Below are 25,068 nucleotides of genomic sequence, written 5' to 3'. Positions count from 1 at the left end.
CAGCCTGATTCAATTTTAATGCATAAATGAATGGGTCTCTTGACGAAAAATAAGGCCCTTTCTGAATGAGTCTCAAGTGCAACTAGAGTTCTGGGGCAAAAGAGTTCCTCTCAAAGCCATCTAAGCCCTAAATAGGTTATATTATTCCAAGAATCCCACAACCAGAACTTTGTAATTCTCCTTTATCTCACAGTCAGATAGATGAGATGACACCTTACAAAAAACCATTGTGGAAAGAGCATTGGCCTTGGTGTCAGGAAATTTGGGTCCAAATCTCCACTCAGCCACTTAACAGCTCATGTGACCTGGTGAGCCTTCGCCTTCTCATCTGTAAAATGAAGATCGTATTTGCCTCTGTTCATTATGAATATGAACTAAATTCTAGAGTTCACCATGCATGTATATGTAAGAAATAAAATAAAGATCTATTTTTCGTAGAGATAGTAAGCCTCAGAGTCGTTTTGAGGAAATATGAGCAGCTACAACAGTAGGTCAGGTTGATATAGAGTGTCTTTTCCACACATTGTCTCCTTGGTTCTCATGGCAGTGTTGTGAGTGTCATAATTTCACAGGTGAGGAAAAACTGGAACTTAGCTAACAAGATTCTCCAGATGTCAGCCCAGGGAGGAGTTGTTTGAGGTGAGATGCAAACTTCCACATTTCCTGTGTTTTATCTACTACGATCTGCCATGTTGCCAATCCCATGACAGAGCACAGTGAGAAATTCACAGGAAATAGAGATGCTATACTCTTTACCTGTTCCTTTGAGCTTGGAGGCAGGGGAGTCATTGCGAGGTTTAGAGGACTTGTCCTATATAGGAATAAACTGTGTGGCTGCTGTTTATTCCTTCAGTATTTACTGGATACCTGTCTGCCCTGTATGTCACACTGTACCGACCTTGGGAGAGAACACGGAAGAACAGGGAGTGTCAGCCTCCAGAAACTTACTGTTGTGCTGGGGAGATGGGATGCCCAGGAATCAGATTACAGGTTGACATAGCCTGTCAGTGTATTCTTCCTTGCACAACAGCACTATTGTCTGGGCTACTTACTGTGCAGGCAAACTTTTTGCACAAATTCAACACCGTGTTTACTTAATAGCAGCCATTGGCTGGCTCCAGTTAGAAGTAGAATTGGCAGAAAAGTGTTCATGTGTGTCTGTCAGAATCTGTGGGAGTGAGACCGGAAATCCCTGTGTTTGATTTTTGAAGGTCAAGGGCTTTCTTTAGTCGCCCAAACCACACATGCCAGGGAAGAGTTGTGGGCCTTGGAAAATTCTTCTTATTAATTATTGCACAGCTGGCCTGCTGTTTGTAATTATTATTACTCATCCTTAATTACCCCAAGTGCACACGGGCTACAATCTGTATATTGTGCCAATCCAAGTCTCTGAAGCAATTGGGTGATTAGGCATGTAAATGGTGTCTAATGCTCTGTAGATGATAGAGATTCTGTGTATGTTTCTGTAATGAAGACCAAACAAATGAATTTGCCAGTGTGCCCACTTTTCACTCCTCATCTGTCTTGCCTTTATGGCTGCAAATGGAGTTTTCTGGGTTTTAATTCAATTCAAGAAGCTTCTCTAAAGCACCTACTGTGTGGGGAGGTCTGCGATAGGGGATGGGAATAGAAAGGCCAGAAGTGTTGTCCTGGCCCTTGTGGGTTCAGACACAAAAATGAAATCATCTCTGTGCTCGAGCAGCAATAGGCCAGGAGTTCTCAACACTTCCTGGTCTCTGTACTTTGTGGTTTTCAGTAAATTTTACTGCACCTCTATTCATTGTGAATATGAACTAAATCCTGGAGGTCACCACGCATGTATATGTGAGAAATAAAATAAATATTTATTTTTCGTAAAGAAAAATTACTTCTGGGACAAACTTTCTTGTGCCCTCTATGGTAGTACCTGAAGTCAGAAACCTCTGTCCCAGGAGAATAAAACATTTAAAGAGATCAATAAAATGTAAGAAGGTAGAGAATACCAGTAACTAAGGGGAAGCAGAAAAGACTTCCTGTAGAAGTCAGCACTTGAGATGTGTCTCGAAAGCCCATTTGGATATATTTTTTTCTTGCTATATATTTTATCTATCTATCTATCTATCTATCTGTCTGTCTGTCTGTCTGTCTGTCTGTCTGTCTATCTATCTATCATCTATCTATCTATCACATTTATCCCTAAATAGAAAGGAAGAGTCAAAACTTTTTTTCCCCACCAGAATTCTGTGTGACCTTGGGCAAGTCATTTAACCTTGCTTGCCTTAGTTTCCTCTTTTGTAAAATGAGCTGGAGAAGGAAATGGCAAACCACTCCAGTATCTTTGCCAAGAAAACCATAGATGAAGTCATGAAGAGTTGGTCATGACTGAAACAACCAACTAACAGTTCCTTTGAATAATGATTATCTTGTTTCCAATCACTGGGTTCATCACTTCTACAATGTGAGTCTGCCTCTTGATTCCCTTTGGGTCCTCATTTTCTGCATTGACTTCAGTAGCAGAGAAAATCCAGGAACAGAGTAACTCCCCAGAAAAAAATAAAATGAGAAAAACCTATCTTTACTATTCTTCTCTTTGTAGTACTGTTAGGACTAGTCATTAATCTAGGCAAGATAGATTTTAGGGTCCTTTCATGTCTTATAAAAGTATGTGTGGCATGGAGAAATTTTCTGAGAGACAGACTTGTTGGAGAAGTTGTAGCTGATGGCTATTTTTTCAGGGGTAGGAATAAGAAAGGTCTCAATATAAATATCTGCATAGGTTATTTCCTGATAAGTTTAGCCCACTTGAAAAACAAACAAACAAAAAACAAGCAACCAGAAGAATCTGTTTAGCATAAAGGGAAGACTTCCAAATTAAGAATATTTTAGTAAGCACTCTTCTACAGAGGCATAATAATAATTGCAGTATTCTTGAGACTTAAAGAGGCAGGAAGAACATCTTTTATTGGCAGAGGCCTGTTGGTCTGTGTGCTGTGGTAAATTTTGCGTGCATCCCAACCTAATCCATAATCTTTAGTTATTTGACAAAATAATTTGACTAAATTTAAAGACTAAATTTGATGACAGCATCAAACCTCATGGAAGCTTCTGCTTTTTCTAGCTAAGTGATTATTTTCTCCCCAGCGTCTAAATGTGTTGGGTATAGGATATTTGTACAGTTTAAAAATTGTTAAGGAAGAAATTTGGAATTCATACAAAAAAGTAACTAAAAATGATTTTATATATATACCTTTAGGGAAGGACCTCCTTTTGTAAGACAAAATAACTGGAAACAAAGTAGGTGCCCGTGATTTGGGGAATGGCCAAGTGAATTGTGGTACAGGAATGTAGTGTACTATTACAGAGCTATAGGAAATGCTAAACATTGAGAATGTGGGAAGAGTTAGACAGACATAAAGTGAATTAAGCAGAACCGGGTAAACAGTATGCATTGACAACAACAAAAACTCTAAATACCACTTAATTAAAAGAAACAAATTTGGTCCTAAAGAGAAGAGGATAAAATGTGTTTTTCTCCCTTTTTGACTAACGTGGTGGACTCTTGGTGTGGAACATTGTATATACTATTAAACCCAACTAATATGCTGTTGTTCAATCATGTCCAACTCTTCACAACCTCATTTGGGGTTTTCTTGGCAAAAATACTGGAGTAGTTTTCCATTTCCTTCTCCAGCTCATTTGACAGATGAGGAAACTGAGGCAAACAGGGTTAAGTGACTTGCCCAGGGTGACACGGCTAGTAGTGTCTAAGGCCATATTTGAACTCAGGAAGGTGAGTCTTCTACCCTTTGGGCCCAGCGCTCTATCCACTGTGCCACTTAGTTGCTCACTGTTTGTTGTGCAGTTGTTTCAGTCATGTCTGACTCTTTGTGATCCCGTTTGTAGTTTTCTTGGCAAAGAGGGTGGTTTGCCATTTCCTTCTCCAGCTCATTTTACAGGTGAGGGAACTGAGGCAAGCAGCGTTAAGTGACTTGCCCAGAGTCAACAAAGCTTAGCAGTAAGTGTCTGAAGCTGGATCTGAACTCGGGTCTTTCTGACTCCAGGCCCAGTGCATTATCCACTGAACCACGCAGCTGCCCAATAATACGTTGCTTGATTTTGTCAAATTGCTTTGTTTTCTTTTAATTTTATGAGGAATGACTTTCTGTGAAGCATGGGAGGATCAATCACATATCTTGAAGTAGAGATCCTATTAAAATAAAATACATACATTTTTTTTTTAAAAGAAAACTAAACCAGAAAAAAAGTAGTGCCCACAGATAAGAAAGGCAGCATGGGATAGAGAAAAGAGCAGTAGGACTGAAGTTGAGAAAGACTTGAATCCTGATCCCACTGCCTATACTTGGAGTTTGTGTGCCCCCTGGCAAATCACCTGCCTCTCTCTGAGCCCCATCTTCCTTATCTGCAAAATGGGGATAATGATAGTCTTTATTTGATTGCATTATTCTGAACATCAAAACTAGATAAATGACTTTGAAAACTTCATTCTTTGGCCTTCCTTCATATCATGATACTTAATTTAGCACAGTGCCTGGCACATAAGTAGGGCTTAATAAATATTTATCATATTATTATTATTATTATTATTTGGGAAAGCAAAAGGGCTTCATATTGAGTACTGTGGCAGAATAATCAGTGTTAGGGAAAGTAACTACTGTGCTTTCTCTCTATCTCTCTCACACACACGCGCGCGCGCACACACACACATTTTGGCTCCTGAAAAATGTGTATTAGAACATGTCAAGGGCACAGAGAAGGGGGTGGGGATATCTTCTTTTACCCTAAAGGGTAACATACGTGGAAGAGATACTGTCTTGGAGAGGCTGCAAGTCATGGTGACTAGGGATGCAGCCTCAAAGTCTGGGAAATTTGGTCTTGGGTCATACTTCTGCTGTTGCTCAGTGACCCTCCTGGTGAGTCACTTAACATCTCATTGCCCCACGCGACTCTGACTAGAAGTCCGAGATGAGTTGCCACACCAAGAACCGCCCCCCCCCCCCGAAATCCTCATCTGGATCCAAATAAAAGAAGAAAATTGACTTGTCCAGGCACTCTAAAGAAATCAGAGACAACCTACTGGCGTATAAGTTATTACGTGGAGGAACGCACTCCTTGGGGTATACAGATGTCTTAAATAGAACTTGAATCTCAGCTTGGTCTATGTGTCTCTGACCCTTGCTTAGGGGAAAGGGTGAACTGACCAGCTGAAGGAAGTGTCAGGTCAGCCTGCTGGGTATATGCCAGTGGGGGTAGGGATGTGTGTGGATATGATGATTCATTAGGCTCACATAGCTGAGAATAGCCCATCAAGTGTTTTATCTTACTTGTTCTTCCCATCAGCCCTCATTTTTGCAGTTTGTACACTTAAGGCCAGACACTGGAGAGTATGGAGAGGTTTATTACTGTCCTTAAATACATCTCAGCTGTCAGCCCCCAAACACTGGCTGTGCCTGGACCACTTGTCTTACCCATGACAAACTTTTGTGTGTGTGTGTGTGTGTGTGTGTGTGTGTGTGTGTGTGTGTGTGTGTATCCTGAATAATAATAAAGGATTAGGTTGTACTTGGTTGAGATTCTATTCCTAAATCACTGGTCTGTGTGTCTGGCTGATGGTTGCTTTCCTTACGGGGGGGGGGATCTGAAATGATTTTTGTTCAGGCTTTGAATCTAGTAATTGCTGTTTAACTGTAACAGAGTAGGGGGGAGCTGAATGCTCCAGACTGTGGCAGTGATGGGCACGAGGTCAGGGTGAAAGAAAGACAGCATTTCAGAAGCTCTAAATTCTTGAAGCTTGAGTTTAGAGTGATGGAAAGGGGGTGAGAAAGAAGGGAGGAGAAGGCAGTTGTGGTACGATGGTAGGGGTGTTGGAAATGAGGCTAGAGAAACACAGGTTCGGCTTTTGTGCCTGACTCCTCTGATGCCAGTCACTTTGGGCAAATCACACACGGAATCAGAGTTGGAAGGGACCTTGGAGGATATCGAAGCCAGTGCTCTCATTTTACAGGGGAGGAAATTGAAGCCCAGAGTGTTGAAGTGATTTGCCAGAAGCCACGTAGGGGATAAGAGGCAAAACCAGGATTTGGACCAGGACCTTTACTTGCCGAGTCATTGCACATTCTACGTTGTCAGCTGAGCCTTAGCTTCTCCACCTGTAAAATGGGGGTTACCCCACACAACACCACTAACCTCACAGGACTGCCTCGAGGCTCAGATGAGATGTTGTATGCAAAGTACTTTGTACACTTCCAAGGGCTTTTTTAGTTTGTTCTTCCTGTATGGGAGGGCAAGTGCAGCTCCTTGGAATGAATCTATGACTCAGTGAACTTGGAAATTTCATTCTGTGGAGTTCTGTAATGTGAGGGAAACCTTAGTTTTATACAGCTTGGAGAAGAAAGGAAGATGCGACGCCTTTTGGACGTGGTCATCTGGAGATGAGTTTAAGATTTTTAGGATACCAGCTCCTTGGGGGCAGATGGCATTTTATCTTTTGTCTTTCATAATCCCAGAGCCTACTTCACTAACGGGCTCAATTAATTTTCTTAATAACAATAACAGTGTTGTTGTTCAGTTGTGTCCAAATCTTTTTTTATCCCATTTGGGGTTTTCTTGGCAGAGATACTTTAGTGTTTGCCATTTCCTTCTGCAGGTCATTATGCGGATGAGGAAACTGAAGCCAACAGGGTTAAATGACTTCCCAGAGTCACACAGCTAGTAAGTGTCTGAGGCCAGATTTGAACTCAGGAAGAGGAGTCTTACACACTTCAGACCTGGCATTGTGTCCAGTATGCCACCTAGCTTGCCTCAGGAATAATAACTAATGTTTGTATAGTCAGCTGCTGGGTGGTGCAGTAGGTAGAATTTTGGGGTTGGAGTCAGGAAGATTCATCTTCATGAGTTCAAATCTAGCTTCAGATTGTATTTATTTATTTTTAGGCAATTAGGGTTAAGTGACTTGCCCAGGGCCACACAGCTAGTGTCAAGTGTTTAGTCTGGGGTCACATTTGAACTCCCTCCTGACTTCAAGGCTGGTGCTCAGTGCCACCTAGCTGCCCTTCTCAAATCCAGCTTCAGACACTTACTATCTGTGTGACCCTGAGCAAGTCATTTACTCCTGTTTACCTCAGTTTTCTCCTTTGTCAAATAAGCTCGAGAAGGAAATGGCAAACCACTCCAGTATCTTTGCCAAGAAAACCCCAAATGGGGTCATGAAGAGTTGGATGCAACTGAAACAACTAAACAGCAAAACGTTTGCATAGTGCCTACTATTAATTTCCTACTGTATTTAATTTGATCCTCACAGTAACCCTGGGAAATAAGTGCTATTATTACTCCCATTTTGTAGATGAGGAAACCGAGGCAAATAGAGGTTTAAATGACTTGCCCAAGGTCATACAGCTAGTAAGTATATGAGGCTGAATTTGAACTCTAGTCTTGACTCCAGGCCCAGTGTTCATTTTACTGGACCATCTAGCTACCTACTTTCTGTAACAATAATAGTACCCACCTTACAGGGCTCTCCTAAGACTCAGTGTATGGATGTAGGATGTGTCTTGTAGGATAATGTATGTAAACTTTAAAGTACTATGTAAATGTCAGTTATTATTATCATTACTGTTATGAAGCATACAAATAAAATGTGTGCAGAGCATAGCAACAGGACAGCTGAAGTGACTCACTGTAGCAAGGAAATAAATACTTTGTTTCGTGATCTCATTGATTCACATAGTTAAAAAAAAAAAAGAAAAGAATTAGTTACAGTTATCAGAAGGGATTGGATCTTAGGATTTCTACTCCAGTCTGAGCACTGAGATCTCAGTTTTATCCCGACATGTCAATTTTTTTTTTCCAGAGAAACAAATGAACCTGAGACAGCTCCATGTTAGTTGTGATTGGGAACGTTTGTGTCAGGAAATGTTCAGACGCTGGGGCATGTTCTCTGGAGAGGAAGCCACCTTCTTGGCACATGGCCTGGAGCTTCCAGAATCAGCCAAATCAGCAAGTTCCCGATTCCCGAGGGAGCCAAGAATACATACTTTAACCTTTGGTGCTTGTGCTGTTCTTCTGTAGGCTTAGTGGCTGGCACGGCTCCTGCCTCATGTTTCTTTGGCTTGGGCATTCCTATTAATTCCCAGCTTAGAGCTGGTCCAATTCTGACAGAAGGAACATTAGGGCTTATGATGAATGGCCATACCTATATTGGGTATATTGAGTTGGAGAGGGGTGGGGAGAAAGCTTCGCCTGAAGGCTGTAAAAATGTGGGCGGGGATTTTTCCTGAGCCCTGTATTGGAATCATTTCAAAGGGGAGAGTGACAACTAGAAGGGTGTGTGTGAGTGTGATTGGGACCCTGAGAGAAGGGAGAAAGTGACTAAGTAGGGGAAGGAGGGGAGCTCTAAAGTCTTGGCCTAAAATAGGGTCAGGAGTAAGCTGGGAGCTACTGGAGTCTGACCTAATGGGAGGCATGCACATGTCTGAAGTAGAAGTCACTGCTCAGATTTAGCCTAAAGGAAGACTACTATAACTGGCCAGCAGTTACTGGATTGAAAACATCTATATTGTTAATATGAAAAATAGTTGATATTTATATAGTGTTTAATGGTTTGTAAAGTGTATCATGTGCATCATCTCATTTGAGTTCCACAACTGATATAAGGTTTTTGAGTGGAGAGTGGGAAGGGAAGGTCATGAGGTCTTTGATATAGGAAATTCCTAGTGTGGAAACATTTTCCACTGATGCAGATCAGGAACTTATCTTCAGCTAGGAGCCTTAGAGAGTTGTCTTAGAATCTGAGAGTTAAACTGCTGGTATATTTCATGTTCACATAGTATATGTCAGAGGCAGACCCTAAACCCAGCTCTACCCAGCTCTTCACAGCTCCAAGACTGACCCTCTATCTGCTTGGTTGCTGTACCTTAACTCCTGGAATAAAGTATAAATATTTCCAGCCCCCTCTTGCCAAATAAAGAAACCTAGACTCTGAGACAGAGCCAGGGAAATGTCCGAGGCAAGATTTGAACTTGACTTTGCTTAAATCTGGTTCTGTGTCTCCCTATACCAAGCTTATTTAAATTGGCCTGTGTCCAGAAGTTTCACTTAACATTTTTACGCTCCCTAAGTTCTAACTTCCTATAAAGTGACGTCAGCCATGTTCACAGCATAGATAAATTTGTCAGTCTCTTTTTTTTTCCTTTTTGGTGGCTTATAAATTTTCCTTTAATAACCTAAAACCTGCACTAAGATTTTCGGGACAACCTTTATTTTTGTTGGATCACCGTGGTAACGAATATCTTGATGATTAAGCCACAAGTGTTGAACCCTTATTTAGCTAGACTGGTCAATAGGCACTGTCTGTCACCAGGAACACACATGTTTCTAGGTTGGTTAGACTTAACTAGAGCTTGTACTATGTTGGCATGGCCCCCAAGAACCTCCATGCCCTCATCTTTAATTCAGAATATCTAAAGAGAAAAAAAGTATGATTCGTCCTCTCAACCTTTTGCAGTGAACCAGGCCTTCCCTGTAAGGAGACAGGAATTCCTCCTCTGCTGGGACTCTTGTTCAGAACTGTACCTACCTCCCAGAGATGTTGTTGTAAGGATCAATGAGAGAATCTTTGTAAAGCCCTTAGCACTGGGTACTTAGAAGGCATTATATAAATGTCAGCTATTATTATTGTTGTTTTTACTATTGCTGTTACTTAAGTAATTGCAAACTATATTTACTGTAATAATTTTAAGTGGGAGGGAGAGCAGTAATAATTAGGCAGATCAAGAAAGGCCTCATGTTAGGGGGTGCCTATATGAAGGCATGGGAGACAGGAAGTAGGCCATGGAGTAGAGGAAGGAATTTAAGAGGAACTCAAAAAGAAAAAGTCAAATGCAGCAAGATGGGGGGGAGAGAGAGAGAAGAGTCTTGGGCTGGTATGAGTCTTGAGTCTTGGATTTACATCCCAGCCGTGTCAGTCTTGGGCCAGTAACCTATCTTCTTTGAACCAACACTCAGTGCAGTACCCAGCATACAGTAGGCACTTAATAAGTGTCTAAAGAATGGTTTGAAAATTGATTGGCCTTCTAGGATTTGTACAGTCTAGACAGACAAACATTTCCCTTAGAGCCCTGAGAGCAATTTGAAATGGTCAGGATTTTTTAGGCAAATCAGGGCTTGAGTCATGGCTGGGAGTTTTTAAAACAGAGAAACATTTTTCTTTGCTCTTAGGCTATGAACCCCTTCAGAGAAGAGGCTGTTTTGTTTGTTTGTTTTGCTTCTTTCTTTCTTTCTTTCTTTCTTTCTTTCTTTCTTTCTTTCTTTCTTTCTTTCTTTCTTTCTTTCTTTCTTTCTTTCTTTCTTTCTTTCTTTCTTTCTTTCTTTCTTTCTTTCTTTCTTTCTTTCTTTCTTTCTCTTTTTCTCTCCCTTCCCTTCCCCTTCCCCTTTCCCTTTCCTTTTCCCTTTCCCTTCCCTTTCTTTATATGACCAGCACTTAGCATAGTACTGGATACACATTGAGCCTTTAATAAATTCTACTTGACTGACTGAGAAACAGCCTGTGAGAAAGCCAGATGAGAAGAGGTAGGGAAGAGATGGCACCCCCAGATCCATACAGAATGTAAGGAGCCATATTAGAAAGGATTGGCAGCACAGGGCAGACCCATAGGTGAAAGGAGAAACTGTACTGAGCCGCAGACCCTATAGGCATCTTAGGACAGAGGATTCTAACTGAAGCTATAACTTGTGTTCATTTATTCAAGTACTGAGGCCATTTCCCCCAAAATATCTGTGCTTTCCCCAAATTCCCCTCCCCGTGCCTATCCAGTAATAGACACTATTACATATTCCATTCATTTCCTTTACCTAAAAATTTCCTGTGTCTTGATTTTGCCTCAAATAAAGAAAGGCTAACTAAGGAGGAGCTGTAAACACACAAAAATTTAAACTGAAGCAGAAAGCCAAACTTCTATCTAAATGTTACAAATGTTCCTAACTGGGGGCTCTAGGCTACTGTGATTGTAACTTTTCATCTGATATTGTAAACCAGGAGAAAATGGGATCACATTGACCTGAAGGGCATTATATTGCCCAGAGGCAAAAGTGAGCTGGCACGTCTAATAGGGTGTGACTAATTGAATTTAACAGCCTCTGAGACTGAAAAAGGAACAGGAGGGAGGAGTCAGGCAAGGCCTTGGTGAGATTCAGCTCTACCCCTTTCTCTAAAAGGAGCAGAGGGAATTCAGTACCTTCTGAAGCAATGCCTGACAGGGGTTGGAAAGGCTTGTTGATCCATTGGTTTAAACGTCTTTAGCTTAAACTGCAAGGATTTGACCAGATTTCTTTGGTCCTATCTACCTTTAAAGTTGTGGTTTTTTTTTTTTTACTGAACTATAACTCAAAACCAATATATTTTTAAAGCCTGTTGTTTAGTCTTTCAGTCATGTCCAACTCTTGGTGACCCTGTTGACCTCTGTCCATGGGTTTTACTTGGCAAGGATATTGGAATGGTTTGCTCTTTCCTTCTCCAGTGGAGAACCAATCCATAGGCAAACAGAGGTTAAGGGACTTGCCCAAGGTCACACAGCTAGGAATTTTCTGAGGCTGGATTTGAACTCAGGTCTTTGTGACTCTGAACCCACTACTCTATCCAATGCGCCCCCTAGCTGCCTGCTATTTTTAAAGCTGTTGAACTAGAAACTGTTCACCATTCCTCAAACATATGCCAAATTTTCCTCTTTCTGAGGTGGCCTGGTGGATGAAGTGCTGGGCCTTGAGTCAGAAACACTCCTCTTCCTGACTTCAAATCCAGCCTCAAACACTTATTAGCTGTGTGATCCTGGGCAAGTCACTTAACCCTGTTTGCCTCAGTTTCCTCATTTGTCAAATGAGCTGGAGAAGGAAATGGCAAATCTTTCCAGTGTCTTTGCCAAGAAAACCTCAGATGGAGTCGTGAAGAGTTGAACACAGCTGAAACCACAACAACCCATACCATCAACATACTTGGAATGCGCTTCTGCCCATTCATGCCAATATCTGCATGTTGGAATCCTACACATCCTTTGTGGCATAGTTCGAATACCATCGTAGTGCAATGGAAAGAGCACTGACTTTGGAGTCAGAGAACCTGGGTTCAAGTCTAGCCTCTGACACTTCCCATCTGTGCAGCCGTGGGCAAGCCACTTTCTTCAGCCTCAGTTTCCTTATCTGTAAAATGAACAGCTTGGAATATGGCTTCCAACTTTAGATCTGTGATGTGGTTGTGATGCCTGTGAAAGAGCCAACTGAGAAGAAACTGGGTTGGTTGTCCAGTGGCCAGCCTAATATGTTTGAAGAGGGTTTAGCCGCAAGATAGCCACAGGGTTATGAATTTTGTGCCACAGCAATTTGTGAAGATGCTTTGCTAAATTATAGAGGGATTGTCATCTGTGTTGGTAGAAAGAGAACCTATTCTACGGAAATTGCTATTGAACCAGAGCAAAATCAGTTCATTCATTTGGAGTACAAGGTAGTTATTTTAGCTAAACCCTCTTCATCAGATCTGCAGGCAGTCCGATGGAGAATGTGCCCACAGATCTGCTAATTCAACCAAAGATAATTGTGGAAAGCTCCGTAAGAGCAATACACACTTTAGCTAAATCCTGAGGTTATCCTGTAGTTCTGAGGTTAAACTGGTAAATGGAATCAGATCATTATTTCTTCAATTGATTGCATTGCATAATACTTAGCAAGTCAAAACTTCTCCAAGTGGTGCTGCACAGTGTTGGTGAGTGAGCTTATAGGGACACTGGAGACCCCGGAGCTGAAAATAGTATTCAGTAATTATTCTATCATCCTTTTCTGTAAAGGAGGCTGAAAATTTTACTTCTTGCGTGTTCAGTCTCTTCTGTTCCCTTCCCTTTCTCTTCTTTTCCTCTTCCCAAAGACAACCAAGAAGAGAGATGCATTTTGTTGAAAGGAAAATTTTTTTCATTTCAGCTTTTCACCCTAATTAAGGAGGTACAACTCAAGGCAATGAGAATTAAAAGGAGTTTGTCATAGGTACATCAAGGTAGCAACACATGGACAGGCTAGTTACTGGAGATCAGCAATGGCCAGATTTTATTGATAACTTTTGTAATGAGAGAAGGACAATTAGATCAGTGTCAGCAAAAGAAGTTGGGCCTTTGCATCTCAGATCTTCTCCTGGGTAGCAAGTTTGTGACAATTTTCAGGTACATTTAGGTAGAGGACTTCTTGACTACATGACGGAGGCATGGGTGACACCTGCCCCCGACACTGATTGAGAAGCAGGTCTGGGAATAATCAGCATGACTTTCAGTAATTTAATCCAATTTAAGTTACATCTGTGTCTGGCCATAGTGCCATTCATGTTATTAAGCAAGGTATAGGGGTGGCTAGGTTGCCCAGTGGATAGAGCGCTGGGACTGGAATCAGGAAGACTCTTCTTCCTGAGTTCAAATCTGAGCTCAAACACTTACTAGCTGTGTGATCCTGGGCAAGTCACTTAACCCTGTTTGCCTTAGTTTCCTCATATGTCAGGTGAGCTGGAGAAGAAAATGGGAAACTACTCCAGTATCTTTGCCAAGAACACCCCAAATAGGGTCACAAAGAATTGGACACAACTGAAAAATGACTAAACTACAACAACATAGCGGAGGTATACTGTTATCGGAGAGAACCAATTTTTGGGAATTGGGTGAGTGTTCCTGGGTAAAAATGTGATTCAGTTGAACAAGAGCTTATTAGGTACTGATTATGTGCTAGGTGAGGGATGAAAAGACAGAATGAAATACTCCTGCTCCTGCTCCAAACAGACGTGTTCTACTGGGGGATACAGAATGGATATAGGTAAATACAAAATAATGTTAGGAGAGAGAAGGCACTAACAACTGGGTGCCTAACGAGAAAAGCCTTCTGTAGGAAGGGAGCCTAGAAGGCAGGAAAACTAGGGATTTTTAGAGGTGACTAAAGAGTATTTCAAGCATATGGTGCAGCGGCTGCAAAAGAGTGAAGGTCTTAGAGGAAAGGAACCAATCCAAAGCATTTATTCAGCACCTGATATGTGCTGGGTATCAGACATACAAAAACAACTGCCCTGCCCTCAAGGGGCTTGCATTTTATACAAGTATTGTTTTGGGGAATTCAATCAGTTATTCAGTATCCTAAGCACTGGGCTAAAATCTGGGGGTACAAGGAAAGCCAAAAAAAATCCCTGTTAATGATTAAAATGGGGATTATAGGGTAGAAGAGTAGGGAATGGTGCTTGAAGAAGGTGTTTTATTATTTTATTTTATTTTTTAAATCCAGCAGCTGACTACCCTGATTCACTGGGGTTGGAAGATGAAGAGGTTCGTAGCCATAGGATAGGATTCCCATATGACTGGACATCCCACCAGTGATATGCTTGTAAATGTTTAACAACCAGCTCCTTGAAAGTTTGTGTCACACTTTTAATTTTAATATGTATTACTAATATTTCTTCCATCATTTTCTGAAGTCTAGACCAAGGCTTGAGTATGTTGTGGCCTCCAGGCCAAATCGTTTCCTCTTAACCATTTTTATATATAGTCAGTGAGCAAAGACTAGTTTTTGCATTTTTTCAATACAATAAATATTTACAAATGTAAAAAACATTTATTTTTACCGTGCCAGATCTTTCAAAAGCAGACATTAGGCCTAGCCTTCGACATAGCTTGCTGACCTCTACTCTAGACAATCAGTAAAACAATAAATCAAACCTTGATTTGCAATGTTGGTGGATTTATGAGATGTGAACGGTCACACTGAAAATTTAACAATTGGCTAGAGCCAATCCCTGGACCCCACCCTGGATGCCACCCTGCCAGGTCTTCTGAAGGCAGAGAGTAGCATTGAAAGATAGGAGTTTGGGTCTGGAGTTGGAGGCCCTATTCTTAAGAGAAGCTGTGATGGTAAGAAATTTGATGCCTGAGGCGTGGTCTTCTTAGAGGTGAGGGCTGAGTTTATGAGTCTCACTTCCTGCAGATCAAGGGCATAACCAGAGACTTTGGTTCTGGATGAGTTCCATCACAGAAGTGTGAAACCCGGTGTCTGGTTCTGGGCCTCTACCAAGTCTGGCACACCTTTGCTCTGCATCTATCTCAGTGGAACATAATGAACCAGGAAAGAGTGAGAAGACCTGAGGCATATATGTCAAGTTGGGGTTGGGGGAAGTGGTGATAGTGACTAGGGCATACACTCATGACTGACAACAATAACACCCCAGTTCTTCCGGTAATGACAAGCAGAAGTGCTCTTTTTTTGCTTCTCTGGGCCTTAGGGCATTTGCCTCACTGGTGGGCATTTTAAACTACAGGGCCTGCTTGGAGAAAATATTTAATATTATAGCTGAATCACATAAATCCTTTCTTGGCCTTCTGTAAAGAGATATTACCTGTTTTGATGAACTTGTAGAATTTATGGCATCTCACAAAGGTGCCAGATTTCTGTTTGTGTTAACACTGCTAGGAGTAGATGTGAATAACCTCTTCTTCCTCGGTGGATGCCCCACGGTTGGGCTCTAGGAGTATTTTTTTTCTTGGCTGTCTGGTTTGAGATTCTTTTGCTCTTTAGTATGCAGATGGAGCATAACATTTATACACAACATGAAAAGATGTGCCTTGAATGCATAGCCTCTGATACCTAGTGATGCTTAAGATAAGTGTATCCACACAGGAATAACGCTAATATGAAAGACCAGCTATCAGAGAGAAGGAGGCAGACACAGGAGATGGGTGGGCCTGTGTCCAAAGAAATGTTTTAGAGAGAGCACAGACCTGTGCCATCTTAAAAGATGGCATAAATCATAGCAATTCCAAGAGAATAGGGTGAGCTTCAGGTTTGGCTTCCAGTCTCAGGGGGGCAAAAGAGAGGTCAAGTCTTTTTATAAAAGGTTGCATTGTTGCTTGATTATTTAATTCAAAAAAGGATGTGATTCAAAATTATATATGTTTCAAATAAAAACAAAACAAAACAAAACAAAGGTAGCTCTGGGAGAATAGAGCTGACCCCAAAGCATAATTTTGGCCACAAATAAATAAAACATGACTTTGGAACTTAGATATCATAACTCATATTAATGATGTCTTGGGCTATTTCTGCCTCTGTTACAAAATTCAGTTTAGAACTGCAAACTACAGTCAGTATTCTTTTCTGAAATTCCCACGTATCAAAAGAAGATTGAAAAAAGAATTTGTGTATGTGTAATTCTTGGCTTGACCATTGATAGATAATTCTTAGGTCTAAAATGGATAATAGAAATTTATTTTGCTAAGAACTGGCCTTTGGAAAAAAAAAGCAAACCAAACTGCTTATTGACATGCTTACTGTTACTGAAATGAAGAAATGCTTGCTTAAAATTATTTGCCACCAGCTGCTCTACTTGGATTGGACTCTTTGACATTCTAGAAAACATTCTCCGTTTTCTTATGACCTTTGCTCCATAGTCTGGTAGTTGTCCCCAGGAAGACCCCCCGCACTCCATGTTCCCAGGATCCTATCGTCATTGCCTTTGTCAACCTCCATATCAGAGTTTGTCCTAAGAAAGAGACGAACGAATAGGTTGTGTTCATGTTTTTAATTTCTCTCAAGCTGGTGACATACATGCATTGCATGGGCGTTACAGTCCAGAACTAGCACACTTTAGGGGTTGGGGTACCCAGTTTATATATCTTTTCAACAGGGGCTGATATCACCCCACCATCATTCTACCTATGGACAGAGGAACAATCCCTCTTCTATCAGACCACCCCCAGCCTGGGCTATCTAGACAGAAGAATCTGTTTCCACCTAAGCCTGAGTAGAACACAGTGGAGCTTCCATACCTTTGATTAAATTAATTCTGGCTTGGGTTGGGGTTTAACCAGGATAAGACTCAATGTAATTTCATTATCAGTAACGTAACTGAACTTTGACAGAGTGGGGGTGGGGGTGGGGCTGGAGGAGAATCACTGAGTCAGTCTCCAAGATACTGATTACTAAGAAAAAATATTTTTCACACCTTTCTCCTGACCCCCTAGGATCAGGACTTCTCCAGGTAAGGTTTTGGCATGATAGGAAGGGACATTGACTATGCTACTTGCATGAGATAAGAAAGAGAACAGGAAAGGGGAGGGGGGAGCGCTGTTTTGGAATGTCACGTAGTTGGGGGACTCCAATGCATGGTCTTCTTGATCCCTTTTCTGACTGGTCACATCCTGTATCTTACCTCATATCTCGCATTCTTCATCCTGCTTGCTCCATCTGCCTGAAACACTCCTTTCTGTCTCATCATGTGTATTATATATCTATATCTATGAATATTCATATACACATATACATATGTATTATGTAACATAGATTCCTCTCTGTATATGTGTATACGCATATAATATAGAATATATAAAATGTACGTATTACATATGTATGTATGTATGAGTATTTATATGCACAGATACGTATGCATGTGTAATACACACATCTCTCTCTTTCCTTCCCTCTACACGCGCGTGCACACACACGCACACACGCACACACACACACACACTCCTCTGCCAATGTATGTCAGCACCCTTTTTGTGATTATCAGGATGCTATATCTGTCTTGGGGACTGATGAGTTGACTAACTTGCCTATGCTCATGTGAACAGAGTGTGTCAAAGGCAGGACTTGACCCAAAAGCCAATCTCTCTTTACTCACTGCAACCCACTGCCTCCTAAGGATGACTAGTTTCATTGGAGGGTTGGGTTTTAGACTTACAATCCTCCTCAAAGCCTATGAAGAGGGCCTGTGAGACTTTGTAGCCATCCTGGTGATGAGCCAGTCCTCTGACAGGTGACATAGTGTCACTTTCTCGAAGCTTTGCTCATTGGCAAGTTCAACCAGTTTTTATGCATTGTAAGCATGACCTTTGAAGACTCATTCACTCCAGGTCCTGAGTAATATTTTAGTGGAGAATTGGCTTTCTAGGAAGAGAGAATCCAGTGGTAGTTCTTTTTGGTTATGATTTTTCTAATGTTTTCAGTTTTGGGTTTGCTGATTATTTAGTTTCTCCTCAAAATGTTAACTAAGATTTGTTGTCTGATTTGTAGAGGATCAAAAATAGATGAATCAAAGAGATATTTCGAATGTCAACAAATCACAGTCCCAGCAAGATTTTCCTTTTAGCACGTCCTTTACCTGCCACATCTCCTCTTGTTTCTTTCTCCAGCTCTCTTCTTTTCACCTAATTACTTTCTTAGTTGTTTCTTCTCAAACCTTCTTCCATTTGATCAAAGGCAGAAAGGAATAAATACAGCTGTGGACAGCAGCCGAAGCAGCTTTGAGACTGTTAAGTAGGTTGCTATTTATCAGAGAGCTGAACTGATGCATACGCCAACAGATTCCCTGGAAATATGGTGTTGGCCTAGCAGTTGGAGTCCCAAATTAATTTTTCGCCAGCAAATATTTGTCCACAGAAATTTAAACCATTCTTAATGAGTTGACACATAAGGGGGCAGTATGGTACTATTTGCAAATACCTTCTGTTGAAATAATATTTTATATTTATTTGGGCAGGATAGATTTTATGCAACAACGTATAGGCTCTGTTCAATTAAAAGTTTTCCGAGGCTGCCAGTTGTTATATTTGTTATCTGTTGTCTGTAAACAATAGTCCTTGCTCGTTTATTACAGAGCAGCTTTCTTGATTGGCTTGTATGTTTGTTCTGGTGCAAGAACCTCTCCATTCAGGGCCTTGAATGCACAGTTCTGCATTTATGACATGTTTGCCACCAGTTGGCCGTCTTCTGCTGCCACCTGAGGAATGTTTGCTCTCGAGGAAATGCAGTATCTGTTGTGTAGTCGTCTTAAATATGTAATTACACAGTGTTCTCCGTTGAAGACTGAAGTCTTTTCAAGGCTGTTCTTTGCAAAGCTCTGTGGGTCAGAAGGCTTTCCAGCTCTAGTTTCTGGGAACTATTGATGTTTCATTGTCAATCATCTGTGTCTAGAACACTTCTCTTGAGAGTACAACTTTGCCTTTTTTCTCCAAAGAATTGCCGAGCAAAGAAACACCATGTTTTAATTAATGTTGCTATGCTGAGGAAGGAATGAAATTAGAGATAAATCACGGTACTAAAATTGTGGAGTTCATAAACATGAGGGAAAATGCTCAAGGAGGAATTTACTTGATTCGTCTTTGAGTTTTAAATGGATAAATTTTTTAGCGGGGAGAAAGGGGTTGTGTAGGGTGGGAACTGGGCTTCTGATTTCATTGGCAGTTAGGGAACTTCTGGTGAGGAACCTCCCTACATAGAGTTTTATAATATTAGAGAATTATCTGGGGCACTGTGAGGTTCCCTGCAGCCTGTATGAATTGGAATTAAGGACCTAACTGTATGGCAAGTATTCTGTATGATATTCTCTGCTGCCGCTCAAGTGGATTAATGAAGTGTGCACAATTTAAAATAATGTCTAATAAAAGTGAAGATGTACTTAAGTGGGGAAATTTCCTAAGAACAGGCTAATTTTAAAATGTGACTAATTTTGAGGGATAATCCTCTAACTAAAATCAAGATAGAGGTTCTGATATAAATGTATATTGTAAATAAAATGTTGGAATATTAGTGTGTGTAAGTATAAGGAGTGTTGCACAGGGGAGTTCTCCAATTAACTTTATGATAGAATGTAAGCTCTTTGGGAGCAAAAATTGTTTTATTCTTTGTATTTGAATCCATGGTACCTGACACATAGTATGTCTTTATTGTATACTTATTGATTGATTGATTGATTGATTGGGCAAGCATACCTTTTACCATAAAGAGTATGGGCAGACTTGCAGAGTATGGCACCTTACTAAAAGGCAAACTCCTAATTGATTTCCAGTTGGCTGGTGCCCCTAAAATTAGTTAGCTGGGGCTCTCAGTAGGGTGGATTTTTTTGTGTGAGGACACAGCCCTTTGCAATGGCCTGTAAAAATGAACTTCCTAAACTGCTCACTCCCTCTTCCCCTTTTCCCTGTCCAGAGAAAGCAGCAGAGTTCATTGGCCTCTTCCGTCAACTTTCTTTTATAAATAGATGCAGAGAAATGGCTCCTCTGACCAGGAGCCCTCTTCCTAAAAGTCCAGTCAGTCAGTTGTCCTGTGGGCAGCCCCAGAGGACCTGTCCTCTCAACAAAGAGCCAGTGGTCATGTCCATATTTTATAGGGGAGGGAAGCATACTCATCAAATTAATTAGTAGTACTCCCCTAATCAACCCTTACAACTGGATTATTCAATTTATTTCTTTTTGGAAAAGGGAAATGGGACTTTCCCATAGATAGCAAAAATATGGCGCACATTTAGATTTGGGGTCAATTTCTTTGAAAAACAGTTAATGTGCACGTGTTGCTTTTGCTTGTTTGATTTCAATTGAATAGGGTTTTTATTTTTGTTTCCTTTAAGGAAGACCCAAGGCAAATTCCCAAAACTTGAAGGAATGGATTGTTGGTTCTGCCTCCCCTTGAATGAAATCCAAAGTGAATGTTGTTTGATGATGGCTTAACAGCTGAATTACATACAGGTTCGGGGTAAATAATTAGTGTCTTTTATGTTTTTGGTCATAGATTTTCAGGACCATGCCTGATGCCACCCTCCCTGAGCCAGTCTCCATGTCAATGTCTCCTCCAAATGCTCCACCAAGGCAATCGAAGAGACAGGGGCAGCGTAATAAGAGACCTGTAGCCGTGTACAATCTTTGTCTTGAGCTGGAAGATGGTAAGACGGTCATCATGTTGGATTGTGTGGTCATCATGGCCGTCCCTAGTAATTTTCCTTCTGTATGTTTTCATTTCTTTCTCTCTCTCCCCATCCCATTCTTGTCATATTAGGAAGTTACTTAATAGAAAGGAGTGGGGAAAATTAGGGCCATCTTATCTCTCTCCTTTTCTTCCTTCCTTCCCTCTTTCTTCCGTTCCTCCCTCTCCCTTCCTCCCTCCTTCCTTCCTTCCTTCCTTCCTAATTTCCTTCTTTCCTTTCTTTTTTCCAGAGATCATTTAGATTTCTTTTTTGGAAGATAGGCATGTGGTCTCCATTGAGATTACACAGCCAAGAAATAAATGGAGAAAGAAGTAGAATGAACGATCTGATCTTTCACCTAGAGCTGGAAGGGGCCTTAGAGATCATAGAGTTCATCTTATTTTGCAAATAAGGAAATAGGCACAGAGAGGGAAAGTGATTTACTTAGGGTCACACAGTACTCAGTATCAGAAACAACTAGAATTCAAGCAGATCTTTAATATGAAGCCTAATGCTCCATTTCAGGGTTCAGTTCAGTATTACATTTATATGGATGAAAGGAGTTGATCCCCATTATTTTGATACTTTGGATGTTTGATTTCGTCAGTGTGGGAACTCCTTCCGTGTGTTTTGTGTCTGATGCCATTTGACCTTCATCTCCTTGTCTTCTCATAAATCACTCATGTAGAATGTACCCAGCCCACAGGAAAATACTGCTGCTGCTGTACCTAATTTGCATTAAGCATAATTGAGTAGAGCATTATTGTTCTGGTCTTTTCTGAAGACAGAAGAAACAGAATCACAGAGTCTGAGAGTTAGAAGTGATCTCATTGACCATCTCGTCTAATTCATACCTTAAAGGAATTTCTCCTGTAATACACTTGTTCAGTGCTCAGAGTTATCTGCTACGGCCTCATTGTAAAAGACTCCTTGGGTTGCCCCAACATGCTTCTTTTGCTGTCCCTCTTTCTTGCCCCCTTGGATGTCCCTAGTTAAGCCATATGGTCTTTTTTTGGCCTCTTTTATGAAACAAAGACCCAGGATGGACTCCTGACTACCATGGTCAGAAATGCATTGTGTCTGACTTGTCAAACCTCAATGGCAGTAGGATGTTGCATGCATAGTACCCTGTACCCCTTTATTCATTCCCAGAAAGGGCTGTGATGGTTTTGTGTGCAGGTCTGTTTTTAGCAGCCTTCTGAAGTGTTTTTCTTAGATGGGTAATTAGTCTTCAATTTCACTGATGCTCTCCTTCCTACCTTTCTAATGCTATTTTTCATATTTTCAAGACTCTGAGCTCATGTGACTATGAAAATATTTGATTGCTGTCCAAGGGTAGGAAGGGCTGAGGATGAAAACCACTGTGTTATTATTGGACTTCACAGTAAGGCGCTGTTTAATCACCTGTCTCCATTTTACTGAAGATACAAAACTTGCCACCCCTGCAACAAACCCATGTTACAACAGCCTTCGATGTTACTGAATGAGACAGCTGGCTCCGTGGCATGTCTTCAAGAGAGCTCACCACATCTTCTTTGCTTTCACATCCTGGGGAGAGGAGATGTTGCTGTGTTTTCAGCAGTTAGCTTAAGCAAAGATGAATAGGATTTTTTAAAGGGTGTGAGCATTTTACTGCCAAGTCTTGATTTTCCAGAAGAATAATACTTAACGGTTGTATGTCACTGGACCCATAATCTTGCCAATGTGTGTATTTCCTTCAGTGGATGCAGATCGCAATCTGTCCATGCCTTCTCTAGGATCCTATGTAACTCTGCCATTGTGTGGATCTTTTCTGCCTGGAAGGTTGGAAGCGTTTAAAAGTTAAAACAGATTTTTTATTTGAAAGATAGCATGTGTTGTTACTGTTCAGTTGTTTTAGTCAAGTTTGACTCTTTGTGACCCCATTTGAAGTTTTCTTGGCAGATATACTGGAGTGGTTTGCCATTTCCTTCTTCAGCTCAGTTTGCAAGCAGGGTTAAGTGACTTGCACAGGGTCACACAGCTAGTTAGTGTCTGAGGCTGAATTTGAACTCAGGTCTTCCTGATTCCAGGCCTGGCACTTTATTCACTGTGCCACCTAGCTGCCATTAAAAACAAAAATAGCATTGCGTCCAGGTCCGGAGGAAAAACTTAGGAGTCTGAATGCAGATTGAAGCATACTATTTGCTCTCCTTTTCCTTTTTTAAATTTTTTATTTTATTGCTTTGTTCTCCCAGTTCTTCCCATTAGTTCTAATTGTTCTTCACATCATGACTAATGGGAAACTGTGCTTAATATAAATGTATAAGTAGAACCTTTATCAGATTGCATGCCATGTTGGGCAGGGGGGAGGGGAGAGAGGGGGAGAAAATTTAAAACTCAAAATCTTATGGAAGTGAATGTTGAAAACTAAAAACAAATTAATTATTAAAAATTAGCGTTGAAAATTTTAACTATTTGGTTTTCTTCAGTTTTCATTTTCATCCAGTACTGGTAAGCATTTAAAAATATTAGCTTTTGAGGGAAAGAGTAATTTGAATTTACATTTATTAGAGGGGGGAATAATATTATATTACAATCAGAAGTTGGGCCATAGGAGGGCTCAAAAGAAATGAATGATGGAGACAATGTGCAAGTGATTCTGTCTTGAGAAGATATATTTTCATGAGAGTGGCACCAAACACAAGAATATCAGTAACCATACAATGTTATTTGCTCTTAAAGCCATGTGTTTTAAGTATTTGGGAGAGTATTAAGCGGGACCTAATCTGATGCGCGCGCGCACACACACACACACACACACACACACACACACACACACACACACACACACACACATTGACAGAGATATGAAAAATGGATCCAGCAGCATGAAGCCAATGCCATCTGGCAGACCAGGCCAGTGTCTTCATTGTGGAAGTGGTCCGCGTGTGTCCTGTGGCAATGTTTCTGATCTGTGTCCAACCACAAACGTTCTCATTTTCAGGCAATATCACTTTTCTAACAATAAGGTAATTTTGTTTCAAAGAAAAAAAACTGTTGCCAAATATTTGTCTACTTGAATCTCTCTTGGCATTGTTATTATTTAGTTGGTGTTTGTTCTACTTTTTTTTTTTGCTTTGCTAAGCTTTTTTTCATTTTATTGGTCCTCCTTGACAGACGGTGTATGAGAGGGGATCGTTTTGCCAGATGAAGAAATTGAGGCCAGACAGGGACGGTAACCTGCAAAATTATTGCTAGAGCCAGCCTTCCCTGTGATGTCCCTTCCTGTTGTTTTGGTGATGAAGCCATCTCTGTCTTTGACATGAAAAGGATGTTAAAATAAAGTAATGAATTGCAATATGAAATGAAGAGAAATCACTTTCAGACTCTTTCATTTTAGATCACATAGGCTATTTCTGTATATTCACTGTGCCAGAGCTAGGTTTGGAGTCATTCAGGAGGACAATTGGTAATCTAGAGATCTGAGATGAGTGTTTGTACTGTTGTCTTAACTAGCAGAATTCCTCATGGAGTTGCTGCATGTTATGCATAGATCCTTTTGTGGTTCTGTGGCCTAAGTATGAGGGATGAAGATTGAAATTCTTCTGTAGATCTTTTTTAGGTTTCCTTTGTTGATATCTTCCTGCAGTTATTTCTTCACAAAAGATGCATCCAGTGTACCAGAGGCTTTCTTTTATTGTTTTTTTCTTCTGTTAAAAATAATTTGAGGGTACCATTGTAAGTATGTCAGCTAGGTGGTGCAGTGGATAGAGGACTGGGCCTGCAGTTGGGAAGTCTCATCTTCCTGTGTTCAGATTTGGCTTCAGATACTTACTAGCTGTGTGACCCTAGGCATGTCACTTTACCCTGTTTGCCTCAGTTTCCTCATCTGTAAAATGAGCTGGAGAAGGAAATTGCAAATGACTGTATTACAGCATCATCTACAAATCAGACTGTTTTGAGATCCTAGCTTTTGATTAAACATGCCTCTTTATTTTTTGGACTCTCTGTAGGACATCTTCCGTGACACTAGCCCAAGTTAGAATAGTGTATATCTACCTGTTTGACTCCCTGATTGAGGTCTGTATTCAGTGACTGATTAAATAAAATTCTCTGTAGCCAAAAAGCCCCTTGAGGGCAGGCACTGTTTTGGCCTTTCTTTGTATTTCCAGCACTTAGTACAGTGCCTGACACATAGTAGGCACTTAAATCCTTGTTGACTTGACTGTGAGATTTACATATATAGGAGATGCTTTGAGGAGGAGCATATAACAAGCCAGATTGCTTTTAATAAATCAATAAGCTTTAGGTATAGTAAGGTCATAATATGTTGTCTGTACCTCTAAGTTAGTTGTGTGACTGTGATATATTGT

The 25,068-nt window shown here is 40.8% G+C and overlaps 1 protein-coding gene across 2 annotated transcripts in view; it reads left to right on the top strand.

The window, feature by feature from the left end:
* ARHGAP10 (Rho GTPase activating protein 10) overlaps positions 1-25,068 on the top strand; it is a 374,232-nt gene that overhangs the window by 275,125 nt on the left and 74,039 nt on the right. For both annotated transcript variants that reach the window (XM_020994057.2, XM_078148947.1), the window contains exon 19: positions 20,563-20,713. In XM_020994057.2, coding sequence (XP_020849716.1) covers positions 20,563-20,713 — 151 coding nt within the window. The remainder of the gene's footprint in view (positions 1-20,562; positions 20,714-25,068) is intronic.

Source organism: Phascolarctos cinereus, unplaced genomic scaffold, assembly GCF_003287225.1.
Source record: "Phascolarctos cinereus isolate Bilbo 61053 unplaced genomic scaffold, phaCin_HiC Scaffold_9;HRSCAF=440, whole genome shotgun sequence".
In the NCBI taxonomy this organism is placed as follows: Eukaryota; Metazoa; Chordata; class Mammalia; order Diprotodontia; family Phascolarctidae; genus Phascolarctos; species Phascolarctos cinereus.
This window is presented reverse-complemented; position numbering and strand designations above follow the sequence as displayed.